Here is a 24,280-nt window from a genome sequence, read left to right as displayed (position 1 = left end):
AAAATTAGAATATCATCAAGTTCATCATCAGTTCTTCAATACAAAAAGTGAAACTCATATTATATAGAGTCATTACAAACAGATCTATTTCAAGTGCTTATTTCTGTTAATGTAATATCTCACTAAATTAGAATACTTTATAATACTTTTCATAAGAAAATTACTAAATGACGTCACCGCAGATCCTTTCAGAACACCGCGGGACACTGAGGACAGAGAACGCCACCAGAGAGGAGACCGAGGGCTGCCGGAGAAGTAGGTATAATGTTTTGTTTTTTTTATTTTTTACGTTTTAATTCTTTTTTTTACTAATGGTACCCGGGTCTGGAGGAGAGTCTCCTCTTCTCCAGACCCGGGTACCATCCGCGCATTGAACTGCATGACATCCACATGAATACATGTATACATGCGGATGTTATGCAGTTCAATGAAAGTCAATGGCGGCGATTACGCACAAAAAATGCAGATTTTTTCGCAATGATAATTCGCAGCAGGAATTTCCGCAGCATGTGCACCGCACATGCGGATTATCATTGGGATACATGGCAGACAACTTAACAAGCGTTTTTAATGCATTTTCGAGGCGGAAATGCCGCCACGGAAATGCATTAAATCCGCATCGTGGGCACACAGCCTGACGAACAACTTAAATTTCTGGACATCTATGTTTGATTTCTTTGCCTCTGTGGATTGGATGGGTAGTTACTGACATCTGGGGAGAATTTTATGTCAATAGCTCCTTTAGAAATATATTTACTTAGAAAATTGGTGACATGGTATTATTTCACCCACTGTATACAGAAGGATTTAACACAATTCTCTAGACCTTTTTCACAAAGCTATCTGGATATGCCACCATTTTTATTACTGTGGTCTACATATCACTCAGTCAGTCATATCAGACACTAGACATATTCTGGATACATACTATATTTCCATAACACATTCATTTTATAAACTATCACTATATACCAGTTGTGTAACTTGAAACTTGTTGGCCCTAATGCAAAATCTTCAATTGGGCCCCCAACTGCCACTGGTGTTGAATAGTATTGGTCTTCTCATGCTAGCCAAACAGATTTTTTTGTGCCCCTCTAGGCTCCACGATCTGGATGAGACTACAACCCCTGCACATATTACAGTTATTGCTGTGATACAGTGAAGGAAATAATTACACTGTTCAATATGTTTTTTGTTTTCTGCATGAAATTTTGGTGAATGTTATCGGAATTGTCATGCTGAGTTCAGAAATAACGACAGAATTGCTCTATCACTTAGGAATTTTGAGAAAAATCCAATTATATGTATGCATTGAATACTGTCAAATTCGTAGTGGCATGTGATATTCCAAATGCAAAAGTCAGCAACAGCGATCAAGTTTAGAAATGTTTTGCCATTGATTTTTGTTTATAATCATTTTCCGATGATTCAAGAGTCCAACAATAGTCACCCAGCATCGAGGGACTCCACCTCCCTGGCACCATTTCTCCATGTCTTGATGAAACCTTTCACCATGTTCATCACTTACAGCGTCGAGGTTTGGTGGGCAAAAGTCAATGTGTGAATGAAGAAAATGTATTTTAAGTGAGATGATGCACTTCATTGACTTGTAAGTCTGAAGAAGACTTTCAACCTGTTCAGCATAGTTTGGCACCTTGTAGTTGCCTAGAAAGTTGAAAACGACTTTCTTGGATGCCGACCATGTGACATGTACTGCACCATGCAGAAGACCAGCAAAGTTACTATAATTTACTAGCTCTTGGATTTGTGGACCAATGAAAACACCCTGTTTTATCTTGGCATCACTGATGCGTGGAAACTTCTGTTGCAAGTAAGCAAAGGCTTCAGTTAGCTTGTTCATTGCTTTGACAAAGTTCTTCATTAATCTCAGTTTGATGTGCAAAGGCGGAAGGAATATTATCTTTTCATTTACCAGTGGTTCGTGTTTAACATTCTTCTGCCCTGGAATCAATTTACTGCGTAGTGGCCAGTCCTTACTGATATAATGTGAATCTCTTGCGTGATTGTCCCATTCGCAAAGGAAACAACAGTACTTAGTGTATCCCTGCTGGAAACCTAATAAAATTGCAACTACCTTAAGATCACCACATATACTCCATTTGTGCCTTGAGTATTGAATGTGATTGAGCAGAAGCTGCATATTCTCATAGGTCTCCTTCATATGAACGGCATGTCTGATAGGTATCAAAGGGTAGACATTGCCATTGTGTAGCAAGACAGCTTTCAAGCTTAAGACCGATGAATCAATGAACAGTCACCATTCCCTTGGGTCATGGTCAACTCCAAGGACAGAAAACAATCCAGTAATATCACTGAAAAAAGTGAGACTGTCAGCTTGACTGAAATATTTGGTCAAATCTTCATGACGACTGCGAAATACTGAAATTTTTGTACCTGGCTGCAGCAGATTTCACCCTTGCAACCTTGATCCAAGAAGTTCTGCCTGACTCTTTGATAAACCCAAATCTCTTACTAGATCGTTGAATCTTGCTTGAGATATTAAACGTGGAGCAGTTGATATTGATGGTTCGAAATCTGAATCAGCAGCAGCTTCCATCTCTAATGAATCAACCGTCATTTCATCGTCATCTTCTATTCTCCACACCGGCGGTGGTTTTGGAACTGGCAGACTTTCATTGTGTTCCACTGGTCTAATTACAGAAGCAAGGTTGGCATATGCAATAGACCTCCTGTTCTTAGAAGAAAAACAGGATACATTCATCATGCAGAGGTAACAATCAGTTATACGGTCCTTCTGCTCCCAGTAGGGAACCAGCCCTTACTGGACATTAAATGCACTATGACTTTAAAAAGCCATGCTCCCCTCTGGATTTTCTGGTATTGGGCTAGTCGCCTTCCCCCCTGCTCAGGTTGCTTTGGTTGGTGCTAAAGATGATTAAGAACCAGGAATTAGGGAGCATGTGGTGTGTGTGTGTGTCTGAGGGAACAGAGAGAGAGATTGTGGTTCCCTTATAAGGAGAGGTTATAAAAAAAAAAGGAACTGTTAACCTATAAGAGTGTGGACTCCAGTAAGATTTGTTGCCAAGACTGTGTTAGAGCGGAGAAATTCATCACTGGTTAAAGAACGATCCTCCTGGAGACTTGTGAGCTGATGCAACAGACAGCAAAGAGTGTCAGCCATTCCCCAATAGTGAAAGTGAAACAGGATTTGCCTGCTTGCAGAATAAGGAGATCCAGTACACATGAGAAAAGACTCAAGTGGATTGATTCGGGGTTACACCGGGAACAAGCGGCGGCCGCCATCTGCGTCTGATCTGCGCCATTGTAAGTGACTCAACCGGTGTTGAACTGTGCTAGGGTTAAGTGTAGGTTTGCTTAGTTAGGACGCTGTAGCAGTGTGGCCCGAATAGCGGAAAGCCAGATAGGGAATTGCCTAAAGTAGTTTGTAAGACTTGATGTTTATTGTTGTATTGAGCTTTCCTTGCCATAGCTGAAGCATAGTTTTGTGGCTCACTTCAGCTATTTCTTCTAATGTTCATGTTATTGATATTATCATTGTAAATACCGTTAATCTTACTTCTCAGCATATAACCCTTTTGTACATAAGCCGGAGCTTTCTTCAGCCTTCTCGTATGCTGTCCCGTACTTGAAACCTGCCTTGCAGTGTTCTTTGGACACTGCTACATCCCTCAAGATCATTGGAATGGCAAATTGCATCGATGGTCGCACACCCTTCAGCCAAGACCTCAAACTCATAGTGCAAGATGAGCAGCATATATGAGGAACCCATGCTCTGTCTTGGTCATCAATTTTGCATCCAAAATATAACTCATACGCATTCTTAACAACTGCAGTTATACTCCTTTTCTGGGCTTTAAGGGTATAATCTCCACATATATAACAAAAGAGATCAATGCTATTGCGACATTGAAACGACATTCTGCAATTCGTTACTTATTAAACAGTTTTGCTCCTTATGAAATTTTCTGCAAAACAGAAGAAACACATGAAGACTACAGCATTGTTACTGCTGCTATTATGTAATGCTACTTGGAAATAGACCAAAGTATGACAGTTGTGTCTGGGCATGCCTGAGAGTGCACAACTAATGCAATGCATAATTGGATAGAGCTTAAGTGCTGTATACTATAATAAAGAGAGTCCATATTATGAATTTCATTGGTTATTTCTACCAAAAATACACTTCTGAAATAAAAAGTTTAATATAAGTGCCAATTTATTATGCACTATGTACAGTCCTTATCATTATAATCGTAAAATGAAAATATCTTGGAAATGGTATGTGCTACAGAAATTCTGATTACATTTCTGAAATCAGCGCCTCAAAATACATGGAGTCAACATATTTTAAAACAGAAAACAGAAAAAAAGTTAAAATTTGTTGACCAGTGTTATTTGATCCCTTGCTGTTTTTGTAAGTTTGCCCACTGACAAAGTCATGAACAGTCTATAATTTTAAGGGTAGGTTAATTTTAACACTGAGAGATACAATATCCAAAAAAAATCAAGAATATCACACTGTATAAATTAGATAAATTTATTTGCACTTTGCAGTGAGAAATAAGTATTTGATTCCTCTGGCAAACAACACAATACTTGGTGGCAAAACCCTTGTTGGCAAGCATAACAGTCGGACGTTTTTGGTAGTTGATGATGAGGTTTGTGTACATGTCAGGAGGAATTTTGGTCCACTCCTCTTTGCAGATCATCTCTAAATCATTAAGATTTTGAGGCTGTCACTTGGCAACTCGAAGCTTCAACTCGCTTCATAAGTTTTCTATAGGATTAAGGTCTGGAGACTGGCTAGGCCACTCCATGACCTTAATGTGCTTCTTATTTGGGCACTTCTTTGTTGCCTTGGCTGTATGTTTTGGGTCATTGTCTTGCTGGAAGACCCAGCCACGACCCATTTTTAATGTCCTGGCAGAGGGAAGGAGTTTGTCACTCAGGATTTTATGGTACATGGATCCATCCATTTTCCCATTGATGCGGTGAAGTAGTCCTGTGCTCTTAGCACAGAAACACCCCCAAAACATATTGTTTCCACCTCCATGCTTGACAGTGGGGACGGTGTTCTTTGGGTCATAGGCAGTATTTCTCTTCCTCCAAACACGGCAAGTTGCGTTAATGCCAAAGAGCTCAATTTGTGTTTCATCTGACCACAGAATCATCTAGGTGTTCATTGGCAAACTTCAGACGGGCCTGCACATGTGCCTTTTTGAGCAGGGGGACCTTGCAGGCACTGAAGGATTTTACACCTTTAATGCGTAATGTGTTGCCAATGGTTTTCTTGGTGACTGTGGTCCCAGCTGCCTTGAGATCATTGAGAACAAGTTCCCTCCCTGTAGTTTTAGGCTAATCTCCCAACTTCCTCATGATCAAGGTTACCCCACGAGGTGAAATTTTGCATGGTGCCCCAGATCGATGTCGATTGACAGTCATTTTGTATTTCTTCCATTTTCTTACTATTGCACCAACAGTTGTCTCCTTCTCACCCAGCGTCTTACTTATGGTTCTGTAGCCCATTCCAGCTTTGTGCAGGTCTATGATCTTGTCCCTGACATCCTTAGAAAGCTCTTTGGTCTTGCCCATGTTGTAGAGGTTAGAGTCTGACTGATTAATTGAGTCTGTGAACAGGAGTCTTTTATACAGGTGACTATGTAAGACAGGTGTCTTTAATGCAGGTAATGAGTTGATTAGGAGCATCTAACTGGTCTGTAGAAGCCAGAACTCATAATGGTTTGAAGGGGATCAAATACTTATGTCTCACTGCAAAATGCAAATAAATTGATCTAAATTATACAATGTGATTTTCTTGATTCATTTTTGGATATTCTATCTCTCAATGTTAAAATTAACCTACCCTTAAAATTATAGACTGTTCATGTCTTTGTCAGTGGGCAAACTTACAAAAACAGCAAGGGATCAAATAATTATTTCCTTCACTGTATATACAACATATATCAGAGAATAAAATTTTAACAGTGATATTTTTGTTTACCGATGGGTTTTCCTTTTACAAATAGTCAAACATAAAAAAGGATCAAAGTACAACATAGAACACTAAACAAAATAGGCCCAGAGAAAGCACAATAAGTAGAAAATCACTGCAAAAACAGGAGTACAAAAACTGAACAAACACAACAATAGGCGCTACTTTTATTTCCACCTTATCTGTATTGGCTACTATATTCTAGTAAGCATAAGGGACTTGCTATTTTCTGTTCTACTTTTCAAGAATTTTGACTAAAAAAAGGACCTGTCACTTGTTATTGCTCTTTTTCTATGCTGCTCCCTGAATTTTCACTTTTTTCTTTTTTAAAATCTGCCATACTGTTCCAGAGATATGAGCCTTTTTATCTAGTGTCCCAATATGCTAATTTGAACATCTTTACCAAGGCGACGTTGTATACAGGGTAATAATGCAGAACACCCTAAAGGCACAACCCTCAGAGAATCCTGAGAGCAAAGCCCCTTGGTAAAGACCATCATAATTAGCAGATTGGAAACAATAATTAAAAAGGCCCAAATCTCTGGAATTGTATGACAGACTTACCAAAAAATAGAAAAATATATAATACTCCAGAGAGTAGCAGGAATAAAATAAGAGCAAAAACTGGATACTTTTGACTTGTTGAGTTGACTTGCCCTCTTTAATTAAGCACCATTTTGTAACTTTCTCCCATAATCATCTTCTTTCTTGGGCTTCTGCCGGATACGTTGTAATTGTTATTATTATTACACTGCAATAGTAGGGGAAATGTTAAACTATACAGTAAAGAAGGAAATGGAAACCCCCAGCTCCATTTCAGCAGCTTTGCCCATGGATTACGTAGCTTACATAGTTTTGTCTTGAAGCTTGTTTCATTTACTAGTGTAATGGTAGGTGAAAGAGATTTCCAATGGACTCTGTCATGTGTTGTCTTTCCTTTAGCCTGTTAAGCTAATAGAAAACCCAAGATACCTATGACTCCACTAAATACTATAGGAAATTCCTCCATTAACTTTCTACAACTAAATTGTTACATGAAGGATAAGAATCTACAGACAAGAAAAACAAATGGAAATGCAGCAAGAGCCAGAAAACTCTTATAAACTGATTAATTAACGAAGTTACAATTCTACACGTTCTTATATTCACACAAAGGATAAAAACGTATCTCAGAGAAACAGGTGGCGGAAAACCTAGAGAATGCTGAAGGAGTTCATGCTGGAGAAGATGTTTATGAAAAAGACTTGAAATTAGCACAAGAAAATCATAAGGGTTCAAAGTCTTTCCTCGTAATAACCAATCCTGCACAAAAGGGAGAGGTCGTTTTTTATTCATGTAGTTCATATCGTTCTATTTTGACCCACAATAAAATTATTAGGAATTATTTGAATAACAATTAGATGTTAAAGTAACTTCTGTTAAAGGAAACGTCTGTGGCAGTGCGATGTGTAAATAATATCAATTACATAATATTTTTGATCCAGTTACTGCGAGACTCATTTGTGAAATTGACGTACACCAAGGAAATTCTACATTTTTTTATAATAATGTTATATTGCAATGACAAATGTCACCTACCTGGGTAAATTGAAAGAACTAAAGTAGCAGTTTATTGAAATGACTAGATAAATGTGAAAAATTATGGTAGTAGTTTTCCTATCCCAAAAAAAAGAGGGAACATATTTTCTTTTGCATTTGTATCTAGATAAGTGGAATAAGGAGAATGTAAAGGGTCTCTATCTCACACTAAATCATGATCATGGAATGTGAATTAAATCTGAGAATCTGTTTGAAGATAACACTGAATATTAGTCTCTTGTTATAGTGAGTTAGTGTCTAAATCAGTGTTTGCACCAAACAGGTCGTTTTCTCAGGATTTCCTTAGCATTGCACAGGTGGTGGAAGTATCATCAAGGCATCAGGAATTCTCTCACCTGTGCAATACTAAGGAGATCCTGAAAACTTGAACTATGGGGGCCTTGAGGACTGAAGTTTGGGAAAGACTGGTCTAAAACATACATTGCTCTTCCAAATATTGAACTGTGGGGGCCGTGAGGACTGGAGTTAGGGAAACACTGCTCTAAAACATACAGTGCTCTTCCAAATATTGAACTAGGTAAAGATAACCAAAGAACAATATCTATTGTCACAATGTTCTTAAAGAACACTACAGCAAGTTCTTCTCTGCCTGAAATGATTGTATTTAACAGCATATATAGATAAAATACATAGCTTTAGTGTCTTTTAAAGATGTTAACTACAAACTGTCTATATCATTAACCTCATCAAATGTAAATGTACACAAAGATTCTTAAACTTCTGTGAATGAACAATGGGATAACTACAGTGCCAAAACGATCCAAACCCCAATTCCTGAACTGCCTATCCTAATGATCATGGTGACCCTTGGTGATTTAAGAGATGTACCATGTGAGTGTCAGGCATAATACACAATTGTTTGCCATTAACATAGAGACTTTATGTAAAAGTACATGTCGTTCTAGACTTTTGTATTATTTTTTGGAGGTTGAACTTTGACACTGCAAAACTTTGCTAACAACTAGAGAGAAATGCTTAACTATGTGTGGGCAATCATTTCTAAAGCAAAATGCACAATCAGGATATGTGCTCTGCCAGAAAGTTTTATCATTGCCTCGCTGCTTATGCAATGCTATGAATGTTCTACTTGATAGGTGTGCTAAGACATGTGAAGTAATAATAAAAAATATACACTGTGATCTCATTCGTTCTACATGACACCCTACCTGCAGATACAGATGTTCTCATTCATGTTCTGCCCACAATTAGGAGTAAAATCGGGCCTTTCATAAGGTCCAGGTTTGGACCAAGTTTAAAATGTTTGTATTCCAGAAATACACCCAATTGGAATATAAACAAATGTAAACATAAAGCCTATTTACTAATGAATTATAGGATAGTCACCAAGTGACTTAAAGGGGTGTAGAAGAATTCGGTAATTCCCTAGAATGACAGCTTTAAGACTACTACTATTCTTTCCAACTATGAGCTGTAGACTCTTTTATATGAAACAAAGTGCTAATATATTGCCATTAACTATACACATGTTTAATAATTATACAAATAGCTGTGAAAAGTAGTTACTGTGTTCTCCTTCAGTGATTTACCTATAGAATGCTGGAATAGTGTAACGCTAGTAATCTTTCACATACAGTAGCTGCTACATGACTGGTTAAAACCAGACTGATGCAGCTAAATCCTGTACAGGTTGCTTTTTTATACTTAGTACAAAGTTTTTCAAAGTTTTCTGCATAGTTAGGTGAAAGAAATGTGAATTTATGTTTGTTTTAGATACATTATTAACCCTGTGAGGAATGGGCAATTTTTCATTTTTGCGCTTTCGCTTTTTTCCTCCATTACTTCCATTACTATAAAAATGTTTACATTAGTTGTATGGGGACTTGTTTTTTGTGCTTTATATTGGGAAATTGAATTTTCACAGCTTGTTTTTACTAGGATGTTTCCTTTTTATGAAATTCATTGTTTGGTAAAAATGACCTTGCAATATTTATTTTCCAAGTTTATGTGAATATGGCGAAATCAAATATGCAAAGTATTTTATTGCCATTTTCAGAGACTTGTAACTTTTTTAATTGTAACTGTGTAAGAGCTTATTTTTTGCTTAGCGGTTTGGCATTGTAATTTATACAATTTTGGAGTACATACAACATTGTCACGGCGGTAACTCGAATGCGTTCCCGCCGCCGTGCTACTCATTGTGTTCACCATCCAGCAGGTGCTATATTAAGCAGCGTTGCCCTACTCACCTTTGCCAGACCTTAGGTTCCTAGTTCCTGTCAGTCTCAGCAATCAGTCCTGTGTTATTTCATCTCGTCTCACCTGTTACTGACCCCGCTCGTTTACCCATTATGTCTGACCTCTCCGCTCCTGACCTCTGCTTTGTATTCTGAATCCATGCTGCCTGCCCTGACCCTGGACCATCTGACTACACTTTTGTCTTGCCCACATGTACCCAATACCCGAGTCTCTGACTCTCCGGTCAGCTACTGCAGTCCTGGGGACTTCCCTGGAGTGGTACTTGGCATCTACCAATGACTCAGCCTATCCTCAACATCGTAGGCTCTAGTGAATATCCGGTAGACACTTAGTCTTGCCCCTCCAGGGTAAGCTCAGCCCGTGGAGCAGTGGGTCCACACCCATCAGCATTACACACATTTTCATCACTCTTTATTGAATTTCATGTGAGAGATTCAGCGACTAAAAATCAGCAATTCTGCTGTTTTGTTTTTCTCATTGAGGCGTTTACCATGCGGATTAGTTACATTTATATTTGATAGATCATTGTTTTATGAATGTGGTGATACCAAACAAGTTTGTTTTAAACTGGGGAGAAAGGGAGTAAAATTTTTAGATTTTATAGAATTTTAAAGAGCCCTTTTTTATAAAATACATTTTTAGTCCCCTTGCAGGACTTGAACTTGAAATCCTTTGATCATTTGTTGTAGTACTGCAATATCTAGTGTAAATTCTGAACTTATAAAGCATGTGGCTGATCTTCACAAGAGCACCAAAATGGTAGACAATGGGGCCTTTAGTAGGATTCTGACTGTCATGGAAACCCATTGGTTCTTTGTGATCAAGTCACTGTGTGCTAATGGTATCCAGGAAGCATGCATACTGGCAATCACTCCATCTGAAAACTGATTAACAGAAGGATCTAAGTGGTTAAATAACAGGAATCAAAGCTAGCTCCTGTCGCTGCTGCTACATGCCGATGCTGGCTGTATAACACAGCTGGCATTTGCTGCATGTGAAGTGAGCTCAACTCCTCAGGCCTCAGCGCGGATGTCGAGTTACGTCCATTTTCACCAAGGGATTTAATGTTCTTCAAGAAAAGAAACCTATCCATGAATGCACATGCCCAGTTACCAGGCAAAAAAGCCTGAAGTCTGTTCAAGAATACAATCATAATCAAGCAAACAAACTGGCATGCTTGGTAAAGCTCTTAAGATCAAAGAAGTAGGAGGCAGTCAAATTAACTTGGGCTGAGTTAGGCTGGGTTCTCAAATATCCATGGCCTCAGTTTCAGTTTTTTGAGTCTGATGCAACTCAACTCAGCAAAACTGATGGCAAACTGATGCAAAAATTAGTTGCCATTAGGCTCCTTCACCATTTTACTCCCAGGAGCAAGTCCAGGTCTGGATCAAAATGTTACATGAAACTTTGTGATCCTAACTCTGAACCAGCGCCTACAGCACAACAAAAGGGTGTGATGGACTGGTGGAAACTATTCCATTGCAAACAATGGGATTTGTTCCTTCATGTATTGCCAGCCAGCGTAGCTAAACACTGGAAGTAAAAGACTATGGATTTCAGCATGGCCTTAGATCATGATTGTCCCTTAGTAAAGTAAAATGAACCAGAGGTTGTCCCATAATGAGCATTTATGACATCTTAATATGATTATCAGGACAACTAAGATGTCGACAACAGGGTACCAGTTGACTTAGCTGTTCCTGCATCTCATGTGGAGTCTATTGAAGAATAACTGCTCATTGCAGCCAACTCTTCACTAAGGACCTAGAATGGGACAACCCTGTTCTCTGCAATAGTGGGCGCCCCAGCAGTCAAAACTCCACACTGGTATTCTTTACTTACACTTTTTACTGCATTAAAGTCAAAGGCAGTGCACTGCATATGTTAATTCAAGTTTAAGGGTGTTTTTACTATTAGCTAAAATGGTTTTAATGAAGTCAACTTTTAAAAATAAAACAACTTTGTAATTTATTTCAATTTAAGATATTGTGTGGTCTGTGAAAATTCAGGTGTTTCATCAGGTCCTGGTCGAGTCAGCAAATTACGCATTCCTGATTAACTTTCTGAGCAGCAACCAGCCTCAATTTACAAAGGTTTGACTTCTAATCTAATCGATACTCCCAAACAATGGATGTCACTAATACTACACTGCATGCCAAGGTCATCATAGACTTTTAAGTCCATTGAAGTCAAAACAGCCCATAGAAGTCTATAGACGCTATTGCACATATGTACAGTAGAAGCTGCTTGTTACTGAATGTGCTTGGCCAATAGTAGTCTATGTGAAGCTGATTATGTGCAAATTACTTGAAAGTGCTGCTTATAAGGACAAGAGAAATGCATTTGGCAGCATATATTGGCTAGGAAGGAATAGTGGAACATATACTACAGACTTTATTGGAAAGAAGATGGCATCCAAGCCGTGAAAAACTTTATGCTATTTTCTCATGTTATACGGCATAATAAGAATCACTGTATAAAAAATTCATCTGAGATGCTATTGTAAATCAAAGGTGTACAATCTCAAATTGTTATTGTATAATTTGTACTGAGCTGTCACACGTCTCACTGTAATTTGGAACAGGAGTAATATATCAACCTATCCTCTCACAAATCCCAAACCATCAATTTATTAGCAGCATATATTGGCAAGGATGATATTCTAATATGCAGCCGACCAGTGATATCCATCATATTCTCATTACCTGCTCTAGACATTTCAGACATGACATGATAATACCATCTTGGAAAATGTAACTTAGTTGGCCTGTATTATGTTCTGAAATAAAATGTTGCATACCATGCCTGCAATATTGTTTTAGCTTAGTCAAAGTGGATAACTTGTAAGCCATTGAATAAAAATAGAATTTGTAATATATATATAAAATATATACAAAAGTGAACATAATATACTATAATAATGCTATATCTAGTTTGATTCCTTATGCACTGCCTATAGAGTATTATGCTCCTTGATCCTTTCTTCAAAGGCTTTTAAAGCTTATAAGTTTTTTATTTACTTTGGATGGCTTCATTCCTGTGTACATTGCAGTAAAGTGAAATCCTCTGTTCTTCAGTTCCTGTGTGATCTTCCCAATGTGCTTGGCTGTAAATGAAAACAAGATATTAGTGGCTATGTGTAGTTTCTTTATTGAATAAAATATTAAAGTAAATATTCTCAAAAACAATAAAATAATAATTATAGATGTAACTTTAAATATGTAACATGTCCCTCCATCTATCATGTGTAATTTATAATAATGTCTTCCCATGTGGTAGAGGGGGCTTTGGACTTCAGGTATTGACTCTGCATCTCCTGCTCCCCTATAGTTATTGTATGTTTCTGCTGTTTATAAAAATTATGATAGTATGTCCAAACGTGTTTTGGGCCCTTGCAGAATGGACTGAAATCTTTTATCTATAGCAGGGAAGTCAAACTCAAAAACACAGAGGGCCAAAATTAAAAAATTGGACAAAGTCGAGAGCCAACCTTAATATTTATTATAAAATGTCTACAGTAAACAGTAGTTTGGTCACCATGAGTTTCATCTCATGATTGGCCAGACTGGCAAGATGTCACTTGTGCACTGCACAATGAACAGATGACATCACACCAGGCCGGCACATCAAATAATGTGTGGGGGAACCCAGAAGCTCAGGAAATTTGCTCCATTCCTGTCCATGGCCAGAGAGCACTGACATGGATCTACTCATCTCTAGATAGGGGATAACTTTGTGATTGCTTGGGGTCCCAGCAGTTAAACCAGCAGTGATTCCAAACATGGGGCTTTGGACCCAGCAATTGGGCTCTGCAGAACTCTGTTTGGAATGTAGCGGGGAAATAAGTCACTGCCATAGGAGTTGACTCCACTGCATGGGGGCAAGGGAGGGATCAGTGGCCCAGCCTGGATTCATCAGAGCAGCAGTGACAGGAGCCCTGTCACAAAGTTATTATATCAATGTAATCTCAGACTCTGCGACCATCCTGCTGTGATAAAGCTGACAGGCAGCAGGAAGCATTCTCACCTCCATCAGTAGAAGAGTTCTTGGGTAAATGAGGGAGAACATGCCATTCTACACAGGCTGGAGGATGGGAGGCGACTCGATGGTTGCAGGCTGAGGAGAGCTGGAGCCTGGAGGAGGAGCAGCCTGCATGCATGGACAGAGACGCTGGCGTGGGAGTTCAGTTGAGCTGCACAGAGTTGCTGTAGCAACCCAGCAATGCTCCTGACTTGCGGGCCAAATATAATCAGCCTGCGGGCCAGATTTGGCCCACGAGCCAGAGTTTCACATGTCTGATTGTGAAGACCTGGGGTCTTCCGTGGGCATAATACTACTCAGAAAACACAGGATGAGGGTAAAACAGTGTGGCAATACTTTATTAAACCACAAAACAGGCAATAAACAGATAGAACAGTCCCCGCAAGTACCCAAGATGGTGCAAAATTACACAGTCTCACCCTTCCACTGGCCCAATGAGAATAGAGCATCTGCGACTTTGGTTCTTCCAAGGCCAACTACCTCAACCAGTGGCCCCTGGCTTTTGGCGGGCCCCCACAGAGAGGAGATAGCGGCAAGTTTAGGAAGCTGACAGTTCACAGAGGTACAAGGCCAGGAGACCCGAGGGTCCCACCCTGGCCTCTCTGAGAGTTTCAATGGGTCCAGATGACCGGCTGGTCCCAATCTGGCTTCTCCTAATGTCTCCATGTGTTCCAGGCGACTGGTGGGTCCCACCTGGCAACCCCAAAAACATATCTATGGGGCCAGCTAACTTCATCATTCCAACCTGGTTCCCCCTAATGTATCCTTGAGTTCTCTGATGGTCAATGGAGCAGATTTGTATCCTTCCAGTCAGGGCCGTATACCCTTAGGCCGGAATCATGTAGAATGCAAATCCGTGTCTCTCTGGATCGAACCATGCTATCCATCTGCTGTCCTGAAGAATGTCTCTCTGATTCTCCTTAATTCCCTTTCCAGCAGGACAGAAAACCCTTTATATATTTACATACAGTACAGACCAAAAGTTTGGACACACCTTCTCATTTAAAGATTTTTCTGTATTTTCTTGACTATGAAAATTGTACATTCACGCTGAAGGCATCAAAACTATGAATTAACACATGTGGAATTATATACTTAACAAAAAAGTGTGAAACAACTGTCTTATATTCTAGGTTCTTCAAAGTAGCCACCTTTGGCTTTGATGACTGCTTTGCACACTCTTGGCATTCTCTTTATGAGCTTCAAGAGGTAGTCACCGGAAATGGTCTTCCAACAATCTTAAAGGAGTTCCCAGAGATGCTTAGCACTTGTTGGCCCTTTTGCCTTCACTCTGTCGTCCAGCTCACCCCAAACCATCTCGATTGGGTTCAGGTCTGATCAGGTCATCTGGCGTAGCACCCCATCACTCTCCTTCTTGGTCAAATAGCCCTTACACAGCCTGGAGGTGTGTTTGGAGTTTTTGTCCTGTTGAAAAATAAATGATGGTCCAGCTAAACGCAAACCGGATGGAATAGCATGCCGCTGCAAGATGCTGTGGTAGCCATGCTGGTTCAGTATGCCTTCAATTTTGAATAAATCCCCAACAGTGTCACCAGCAAAGCACCCCCACACCATCACACCTCTTCCTCCATGCTTCACGGTGGGAACCAGACATGTAGAGTCCATCCGTTCACCTTTTCTGTGTCGAACAAAGACACGGTGGTTGGAACCAAAGATATCAAATTTGGACTCATCAGACCAAAGCACAGATTTCCACTGGTCTAATGGTCCATTCCTTGTGTTCTTTAACCCAAACAAGTCTCTTCTGCTTGTTGCCTGTCCTTAGCAGTGGATTCCTAGCAGCCATTTTACCATGAAGGACTGCTGCACAAAGTCTCCTCTTAACAGTTGTTGAAGAGATGTGTCTGCTGCTAGAACACTGTGTGGCATTGACCTGGTCTCTAATCTGAGCTGCTGTTAACCTGCGATTTCTGAGGCTGGTGACTCGGATAAACTTATCCTCAGAAGCAGAGGTGACTCTTGGTCTTCCTTTCCTGGGGCGGTCCTCACGTGAGCCAGTTTCTTTGTAGCGCTTGATGGTTTTTGCAACTGCACTTGGGGACACTTTCAAAGTTTGCCCAATTTTTCAGACTGACTGACCTTCATTTCTTAAAGTAATGATGGCCACTTGTTTTTCTTTACTTAGCTGCTTTTTTCTTGCCATAATACAAATTCTAACAGTCTATTCAGTAGGACTATCAGCTGTGTATCCACCAGACTTCTGCACAACACAACTGATGGTCCCAACCCCATTTATAAGACAAGAAATCCCACTTATTAAACCTGACAGGGCACACCTGTGAAGTGAAAACCATTTCGGGTGACTACCTCTTGAAGCTCATCAAGAGAATGCCAAGAGTGTGCAAAGCAGTCATCAAAGCAAAATGTGGCTACTTTGAAGAACCTAGAATATAAGACATATTTTCAGTTGTTTCACACTTTTTTGTTAAGTATATAATTCCACATGTGTTAATTCATAGTTTTGATGCCTTCAGTGTGAATGTACAATTTTCCTAGTCCTGAAAATACAGAAAAATCTTCAAATGAGAAGGTGTGTCCAAACTTTTGGTCTGTACTGTATGTGGTTAAGGTCACCAGTCACAGGACGGGAAGGGTTAGGTTCAGGGCTCACTCAGATCTCATTGTTTGAGCTAATCCCCCTGCTCTTGTAAATAAACTAGCTGGCTTCATACAATCTGCAATTAACATAGTAACAAACATCATTTTTCACAGACCAATAAAAGTCAACATTCCGGTTTATACACATAATAGTATGTCCTTCTTGATCAACCACAGAAATACACATAAATTCACAAGTCAACACAAACACAATAGTGTATTTCTCTTGGTTTAACAAATCTAGACGTCTGGCTGATTAAGATAAGAAGCTGTTTCGTCACAGTGATCTATAGGGTGATGCTAATAAATTGATTAATCTGTATATAATATGTAATGTCATGTCATATACAGTATATCTATTTATCTATATAGAGATCTATATATCTACCTATCTAATATATATATATATATATATATATATATATATATATATATATATAAAAAGAGAGTAATGAACAGCACCAGCAGAAAATTATGGCGCAAAGCTCCCCAGGCACATACCAGCCCACAATACACATTCTTGAGAAGGGTCTCCACTGTAGACCGAAACGTCGCCATATGGGCCATTCAAATCAACTTTTTTCACTGAATTGGAGTGCTGCTTCCATCATTTCTGGATATATATTTATAGACACTACACTTTCCATGAAAACCCATACTTTTATTTATCAAATGAGTTGCAAAATGATTAGAAAATATAGTCCAGACATTGACAAGGTTAGAAATAATGATTTTTATTAGAAAGAATAATTTTCTCCTTCAAACTTTGTTTTTGTCAAAGAATGCTCCCTTTGCAGCAATTACAGCATTGCAGACCTTTGGCATTCTAGCTTTTTGATGGGCACTTTTTTGCGCACCATACGGTCAAGCTGCTCCCACAACAGCTCAATGGGGTTGAGATCTGGTGACTGCGCTGGCCACTCCATTAGAGATAGAATACCAGCTGCTGCTTCTTCCCTAAATAGTTAATGCATAATTTGCAGGTGTGCTTTAGGTCATTGTCCTGTTGTAGGATGAAATTGGTTCAAATCAAGCGCTGTCCACACGGTATGGCATGCCGTTGCAAAATGGAGTGATAGCCTTCCTTATTTAAAATCCCATTTACCTAGTACAAATCTCCCACTTTACCAGCACCAAAGCAACCCCAGACCATCACATTACCTCCACCATGCTTGAAAGATGGCGTCAGGCACTCTTCCAGCATCTTTTCAGTTGTTCTGCATCTCACAAATGTTCTTCTGTGTGATCCAAACACCTCAAACTTTGTTTTGTCTTTCCATAAAACTTTTTTCCAATCTTCTTCTGTCCAATGTCTGTGTTCTTTTGCCCATATTAATCTTTTCCTTTTATTAGCCAGTCTCAGATATGGCTTTTTCTTTGCCACTTTGCCCTGAAGGCCAGCATCACGGATTCGCCTGTTCACTGTAGACGTTGACACTGGCGTTAATGAAGCTGCCAGTTGAGGAGCTGTGAGGCATCGATTTCTCAAACTAGAGACTCTAACGTACTTGTCTTGTTGCTCAGTTGTGCAACGGGGCCGCCCACTTTTGTTTCTACTCTGGTTAGAGCCTGTTTGTGCTCTCCTCTGAAGGGAGTAGTACACACCGTTGTAGGAAATCTTCAGTTTCTTGGCAATCTCTCGCATGGAATAGCCTTCATTTCTAAGAACAAAAATAGACTGTCGAGTTTCACATGAAAGTTCTCTTTTTCTGGCCATTTTGAGAGTTTCATAGAACAAACAAATGTAATGCTCCAGATTCTCAACTAGATCAAAGGAAGGTCAATTTTATAGCTTCTCAAATCAGCCAAACCATTTTCAGCTGGGCTAACATACTTGTGCAAGGGTTTTCTAGAGTTTTCTAAACATCCAATAGCCTTCTCACACAGTTAGCAAACACAATGTACCATTAAAACACTGGAGTGGTGGTTGTTGGAAATGGGCCGCTATACAACTTTGTAGTTATTGCAATAAAAACAAGACATTTGAAGCTAGAATACTGTAGTCATTTACCACATTAACAATGTATAGAGTGTATTTCTGATTCATTTAATGTTAGCTTCATTGAAAAAAATGTGCTTTTCTTTCAAAAATAATGACATTTGAAATTAAATTTCTAAATTTCTAAACCCCAAACTTTTGAACGATAGTGTATATATGCACCACATATTTTAATTTATAAACACAAAGGCAGCCATTATGGAGGTTCCATATAAAGTTAGATGGAAATGTGTCTTCTGTTACATAATGTGAGGAACACTCTGCTCTAGTTTTTATAAAACATATGGCCTGAGTATAACCAGTAGTATGACAATTCATTATAATATGTTGACCATAAAGGGAATGTGACAGCAGTTGTGAATGTGTAAAACTTTTGAAATAAAAACGGATAACACTTTTTAGGCTGTTTTAGCAGCAGCATGAATGTGAATGTGAAGATGGACACTAAAACAGAAGTGCTCTCTGTTTTTTGCATAAAAGGCTCCATAATTCTTCGCCTCTGCTCATGAGTGACGGATATATTGTCCAACCAGGAACCCTTAACGCAGTGAGCAAAGAGCAATACAGTATTACAGACCACTTTTAGAGCATCTGCAATAGCAGCGTGAGCCAGAGTCAGACTTCACTTTCTCATAAGTGCAGCTGAGAAAGCAGTACAGTAGGACATGTTTTACTACCTCTATACCAATCCTATCCTAGCACAGTCAGCAATAGGGCAGAAAATTGAGACATAAGGGTCATGAGTATGTATGAAAATAAGTGTATTTATATTCATCCTGTGATTTTCCCTGTTCTTATCAAAATGTGTACATTCTAGACTCAGATTGAAAGCAGCAAAATCATGAAGTAACATATATGGATACAAGGAGTAAAGAAACTGGTGTGAAACAAACCAGAATATGTGTTAAACTTTATATTACTCCTTTTATTTTGATGACACCTTAAATGGATTCCAAAGTACAAGTATGCCTCACCAAGAGTTCTCTTGTGGAATCACTGGCCTTCAGAAAGTGTTTGTGGCCATCAGGTGGGTTTTGCAGAGACAGTGTTAGTACACAGTTGTATAAAGAGCTGAGCCCTATTTCACAACTGTTCTGAGCCAGAATATAGCAAAAACCACTCAAGTATGTAAAGAGAAAATCATTACTTAAAGACATGAAGGTCAGCGAATCTTGAAAATTGCTTTAATCTAGATGATATCTTCAAGTGCAGTCATGACAACCATCAATCACTATGATAAAACTGGCTCTGATAATGACCGCTCTAGAAAAGGAAGACCTAGAATTACCTCTGCTGCAGAGGATAAATTCATCCGTTACCAGCCTCAGAAAAAGCTAATTGGAAGCACAAAAAAGCCACTCCTGAGGACCACAAACAAGAAGGCACTTTTTTTCGGCTAAGCAACACAGGGACTGGGCATTAGTTTAGTGGAAATCTGTATTGGATTCTGATCAGTCAAAATTTGAGATTTATGGTACCAAACCAACAGCCGTGTCTTTGTGAGACATAGAAAAGCTGAGCTGATTGTTTCTACATGTGTGCTGCCAATTGTGAAACCTGATAATCTGGCCCACCGGGCATTTTCCCGGTGGGCCGCGGATGTCTGTATGTATAGTGGGCCGCCGGCCGGCTGAACCGGCCGCTGGCCCCTTGAATCTAGAGACACAGCCGGGATTAGGGGCTCGCTGCGTGCGCATGTAGGGTTCAATATTTCAACTGCTGCGTGCGCCACACATAAGAGAACCAACGTCAGCGTTCTCTGTGGGAGGAGAGAGCGCGTTCCTCTCTCCCAAGTCCACCTTTGCAACACCGGCTGCAGTGCACCGAATGGAGTTGAGATCTCTGCAGGCTGCAGTCAGCACTGCTGCTACCTGCGCGCCAGGCCCAGTGAGTGCGGTGTGTGGCAGGCATGTATGTTGCTATGCTGTTTAGCCAGTGTGAACATGATGTTTGTTTTTAAATGTTTAAAGATTCCCTAAGTCTTCCCTGGTGCAGAACTGGCTTGGGGGGGGCTTACTTATTGGGCTGGGGGCTTACTTGTGGGGCTGGGGGCTTTCTTGTGGGGCTGGGGGCTTGCTTATGGGCCTGGTGGCTTGCTTATGGGGCTGGGGGCTGACCTCTGGGGCTGTGGGCTGACCTCTTGGGCTGGGGGCTGACCTCTTGAGCTGGGGGCTGACCTCTTGGGCTGGGGGCTTGCTTGTGGGGCTGTATATATACACTGCACCGTACCACTTCTCCTGTCCTGTATATATACACTGCACAGTACCACTCCTCCTGTCCTGTATATATACGTTGCACGGTACCACTCCTCCTGTCCTGTTTATATACACTGCACAGTATCACTCCTCCTGTACTGTATATATACACTGCACAGTACCATTTCTCGAGTATATATACACTGCACAGTACCACTTCTCCTGTCCTGTGTATACAAACTGCACAGTACCACTTCTCCTGTCCTGTATATATACACTGCACAGTACCACTCCTCCTGTCCTGTTTATATACACTGCACAGTATCACTCCTCCTGTACTGTATATATACACTGCACAGTACCATTTCTCGAGTATATATACACTGCACAGTACCACTTCTCCTGTCCTGTATATATACACACTGCACGGTACCACTCCTCCTGTCCTGTATATGCATTGCACAGTACCATTTCTCCAGTATATATACACTGCACAGCACCACTTCTCCTGTCCTGTGTATAAACACTGCACAGTACCACTCCTCCTGTCCTGTATATATACACTGCACAGTACCACTTCTCCTGTCCTGTATATATACACTGCACAGTACCACTCCTCCTGTCCTGTATATATACATTGCACAGTACCACTTCTCCTGTCCTGTATATATACACTGCATAGTACCACTCCTCCTGTCCTGTATATATGCACTGCACAGTACCACTCCTCCTGTCCTGTGTATACACACTGCACAGTACCACTCCTCCTGTCCTGTGTATACACACTGCACAGTACCACTCCTCCTGTCCTGTATATATACACTGCACAGTACCACTTCTCCTGTCCTGTATATATACACTGCACGGTACCACTCCTCCTATCCTGTATATATACTGCACAGCACCACTTCTCCTGCCCTGTGTATACACACTGCACAGTACCACTCCTCCTGTCCTGTATATATACACTACACAGTACCACTCCTCCTGTCCTATATATAAACACTGCACAGTACCACTCCTCCTGTCCTGTATATATACACTGCACAGTACCACTCCTCCTGTCCTGTAGATATACACTGCATGGTACCACTCCTCCTGTCCTGTAGATATACACTGCATGGTACTACTCCTCCTGTCCTGTATACAGTACAGACCAAAAGTTTGGACACACCTTCTCATTTAAAGATTTTTCCGTATTTTTATGACTATGAAAATTGTACATTCACACTGAAGGCATCAAAACTATGAATTACCACATGTGGAATTATATACTTAACAAAAAAGTGTGAAACAACTGAAAATATGTGTTATATTCTAGGTTCTTCAAAGTAGCCACCTTTTGCTTTGATGACTGCTTTGCACACTCTTGGCATTCTCTTGATGAGCTTCAAGAGGTAGTCACCGGAAATGGTCTTCCAACAATCTTGAAGGAGTTCCCAGAGATGCTTAGCACTTGTTGGCCCTTTTGCTTTCACTCTGCGGTCCAGCTCACCCCAAACCATCTCGATTGGGTTCAGGTCTGGTGACTGTGGAGGCCAGGTCATCTGGCGTAGCACCCCATCACTCTCCTTCTTGGTCAAATAGCCTTTACACAGCCTGGAGGTGTGTTTGGGGTCATTGTCCTGTTGAAAAATAAATGATGGTCCAACTAAACGCAAACCGGATGGAATAGCATGCCGCTGCAAGATGCTGTGGTAGCCATGCTGGTTCAGTATGCCTTCAGTTTTGAATAAATCCCAAACAGTGTCACCAGCAAAGCACCCCCACACCATCACACCTCCTCCTCCATGCTTCACGGTGGGAACCAGGCATGTAGAGTCCATCCGTTCACCTTTTCTGCGTCGCACAAAGACACGATGGTTGGAACCAAAGATCTCAAATTTGGACTCATCAGACCAAAGCACAGATTTCCACTGGTCTAATGTCCATTCCTTGGGTTCTTTAGCCAAAACAAGTCTCTTCTGCTTGTTGCCTGTCCTTAGCAGTGGATTCCTAGCAGCTATTTTACCATGAAGGCCAGCTGCACAAAGTCTCCTCTTAACAGTTGTTGAAGAGATGTGTCTGCTGCTAGAACTCTGTGTGGCATTGACCTGGTCTCTAATCTGAGCTGCTGTTAACCTGCGATTTCTGAGGCTGGTGACTCAGATAAACTTATCCTCAGAAGCAGAGGTGACTCTTGGTCTTCCTTTCCTGGGACGGTCCTCATGTGAGCCAGTTTCTTTGTAGCGCTTGATGGTTTTTGCAACTGCACTTGGGGACACTTTCAAAGTTTGCCTAATTTTTCGGACTGACTGATCTTCATTTCTTAAAGTAATGATGGCCACTCGTTTTTCTTTACTTAGAATTAGTATTATGGCAAGAAAAAAGCAGCTAACAGTCTATTCAGTAGGACTATCAGCTGTGTATCCACCTGACTTCTGCACAACACAACTGATGGTCCCAACCCCATTTATAAGGCAAGGAATCCCACTTATTAAACCTGACAGGGCACACCTGTGAAGTGAAGACCATTTCCGGTGACTACCTCTTGAAGCTCATCAAGAGAATGCCAAGAGTGTGCAAAGCAGTCATCAAAGCAAAAGGTGGCTACTGTGAAGAACCTAGAATATAAGACATATTTTCACTTGTTTCACACTTTTTTGTTAAGTATATAATTCCACATGTGTTAATTCATAGTTTTGATGCCTTCAGTGTGAATGTACAATTTTCAAAGTCATAAAAATACAGAAAAATCTTTAAATGAGAAGGTGTGTCCAAACATTTGGTCTGTACTGTATATACACTGCACAGTATCACTCCTCCTGTACTGTATATATATATACACTGCACAGTACCATTTCTTGAGTATATATATGTAATAGTGGGGAAGGGCGTAGCCTTCCCTTGGCACTGAGATAGTTAAAGGAAGTGTTCCTGAAGTCAGACCACTCAGAACTGTTGGTAGACCAAGCTAAGGGGTTAGCTTTAGTGGTCCAGTCAGTAGAGTAGAGGGGGAACTTAGTGCCCTGATCAAGCCTTGAGTGATATAGAGCTTGTTCCTGGCATAATTCCTTGTGGGCTGCAGTACCTGTAAACAGCCACAAGATGCCACTGTCCTGTGTGCAGATGTCAGGTTGAGTCTGCTAGCAGTGTTACAGACAGTGATGAGTTAATGCTGTGTGATGACAGCTCACTGAGGGTGGGCACATTAGGAAAATCTCTGTTTAGTTTCCAGAATCAGGAAGTGATTCTTCAGTAAGAGATGGGACAGAGAATCCTACAGGCAGCCTGAGTATATTGGCTGCTAGGGTAGACGGGAGCTCCATACCCTCAGACAGTGGGATCACCAGTGTGCAAGTCTCCCTACGCAAGAGCACGAGTCCTGTTAGCCGGCCGGAGAAACTCAACAAAGGTAGTGAGGACCCGGGGCACTTCTAGTCTGCAGGAAGCAGAGGAAGATAAATAGGACTCCAGGCTAAGACGTGGGGGAGAGATTGGATCCAGGTCACTGTCAGTATTACAGAAGAGTCTCTTGGGCTAGAGATAGAGTCACAGAGATGCTTCACTCAAAGAAGGAACCAGGGCTGAAGATGTTGCCAGCGCCTGTGAGAGAGATGATAGCCTGTTGGGCCT

At 40.6% G+C, this 24,280-nt stretch overlaps 1 protein-coding gene across 1 annotated transcript in view; it reads right to left on the bottom strand.

Annotated features, from left to right (window-relative positions):
• Positions 1 to 24,280, bottom strand: part of LOC141165936 (V-type proton ATPase subunit S1-like) — a 150,807-nt gene that overhangs the window by 37,263 nt on the left and 89,264 nt on the right. The window contains exon 6 of the mRNA XM_073652041.1: positions 12,832 to 12,917. Within this exon, the coding sequence (XP_073508142.1) occupies positions 12,832 to 12,917 (86 nt within the window). The remainder of the gene's footprint in view (positions 1 to 12,831; positions 12,918 to 24,280) is intronic.

Source organism: Phyllobates terribilis, unplaced genomic scaffold, assembly GCF_046119375.1.
Source record: "Phyllobates terribilis strain yellow unplaced genomic scaffold, ASM4611937v1 Scaffold_11__3_contigs__length_659146591, whole genome shotgun sequence".
NCBI classification, from domain to species: Eukaryota; Metazoa; Chordata; class Amphibia; order Anura; family Dendrobatidae; genus Phyllobates; species Phyllobates terribilis.
This window is presented reverse-complemented; position numbering and strand designations above follow the sequence as displayed.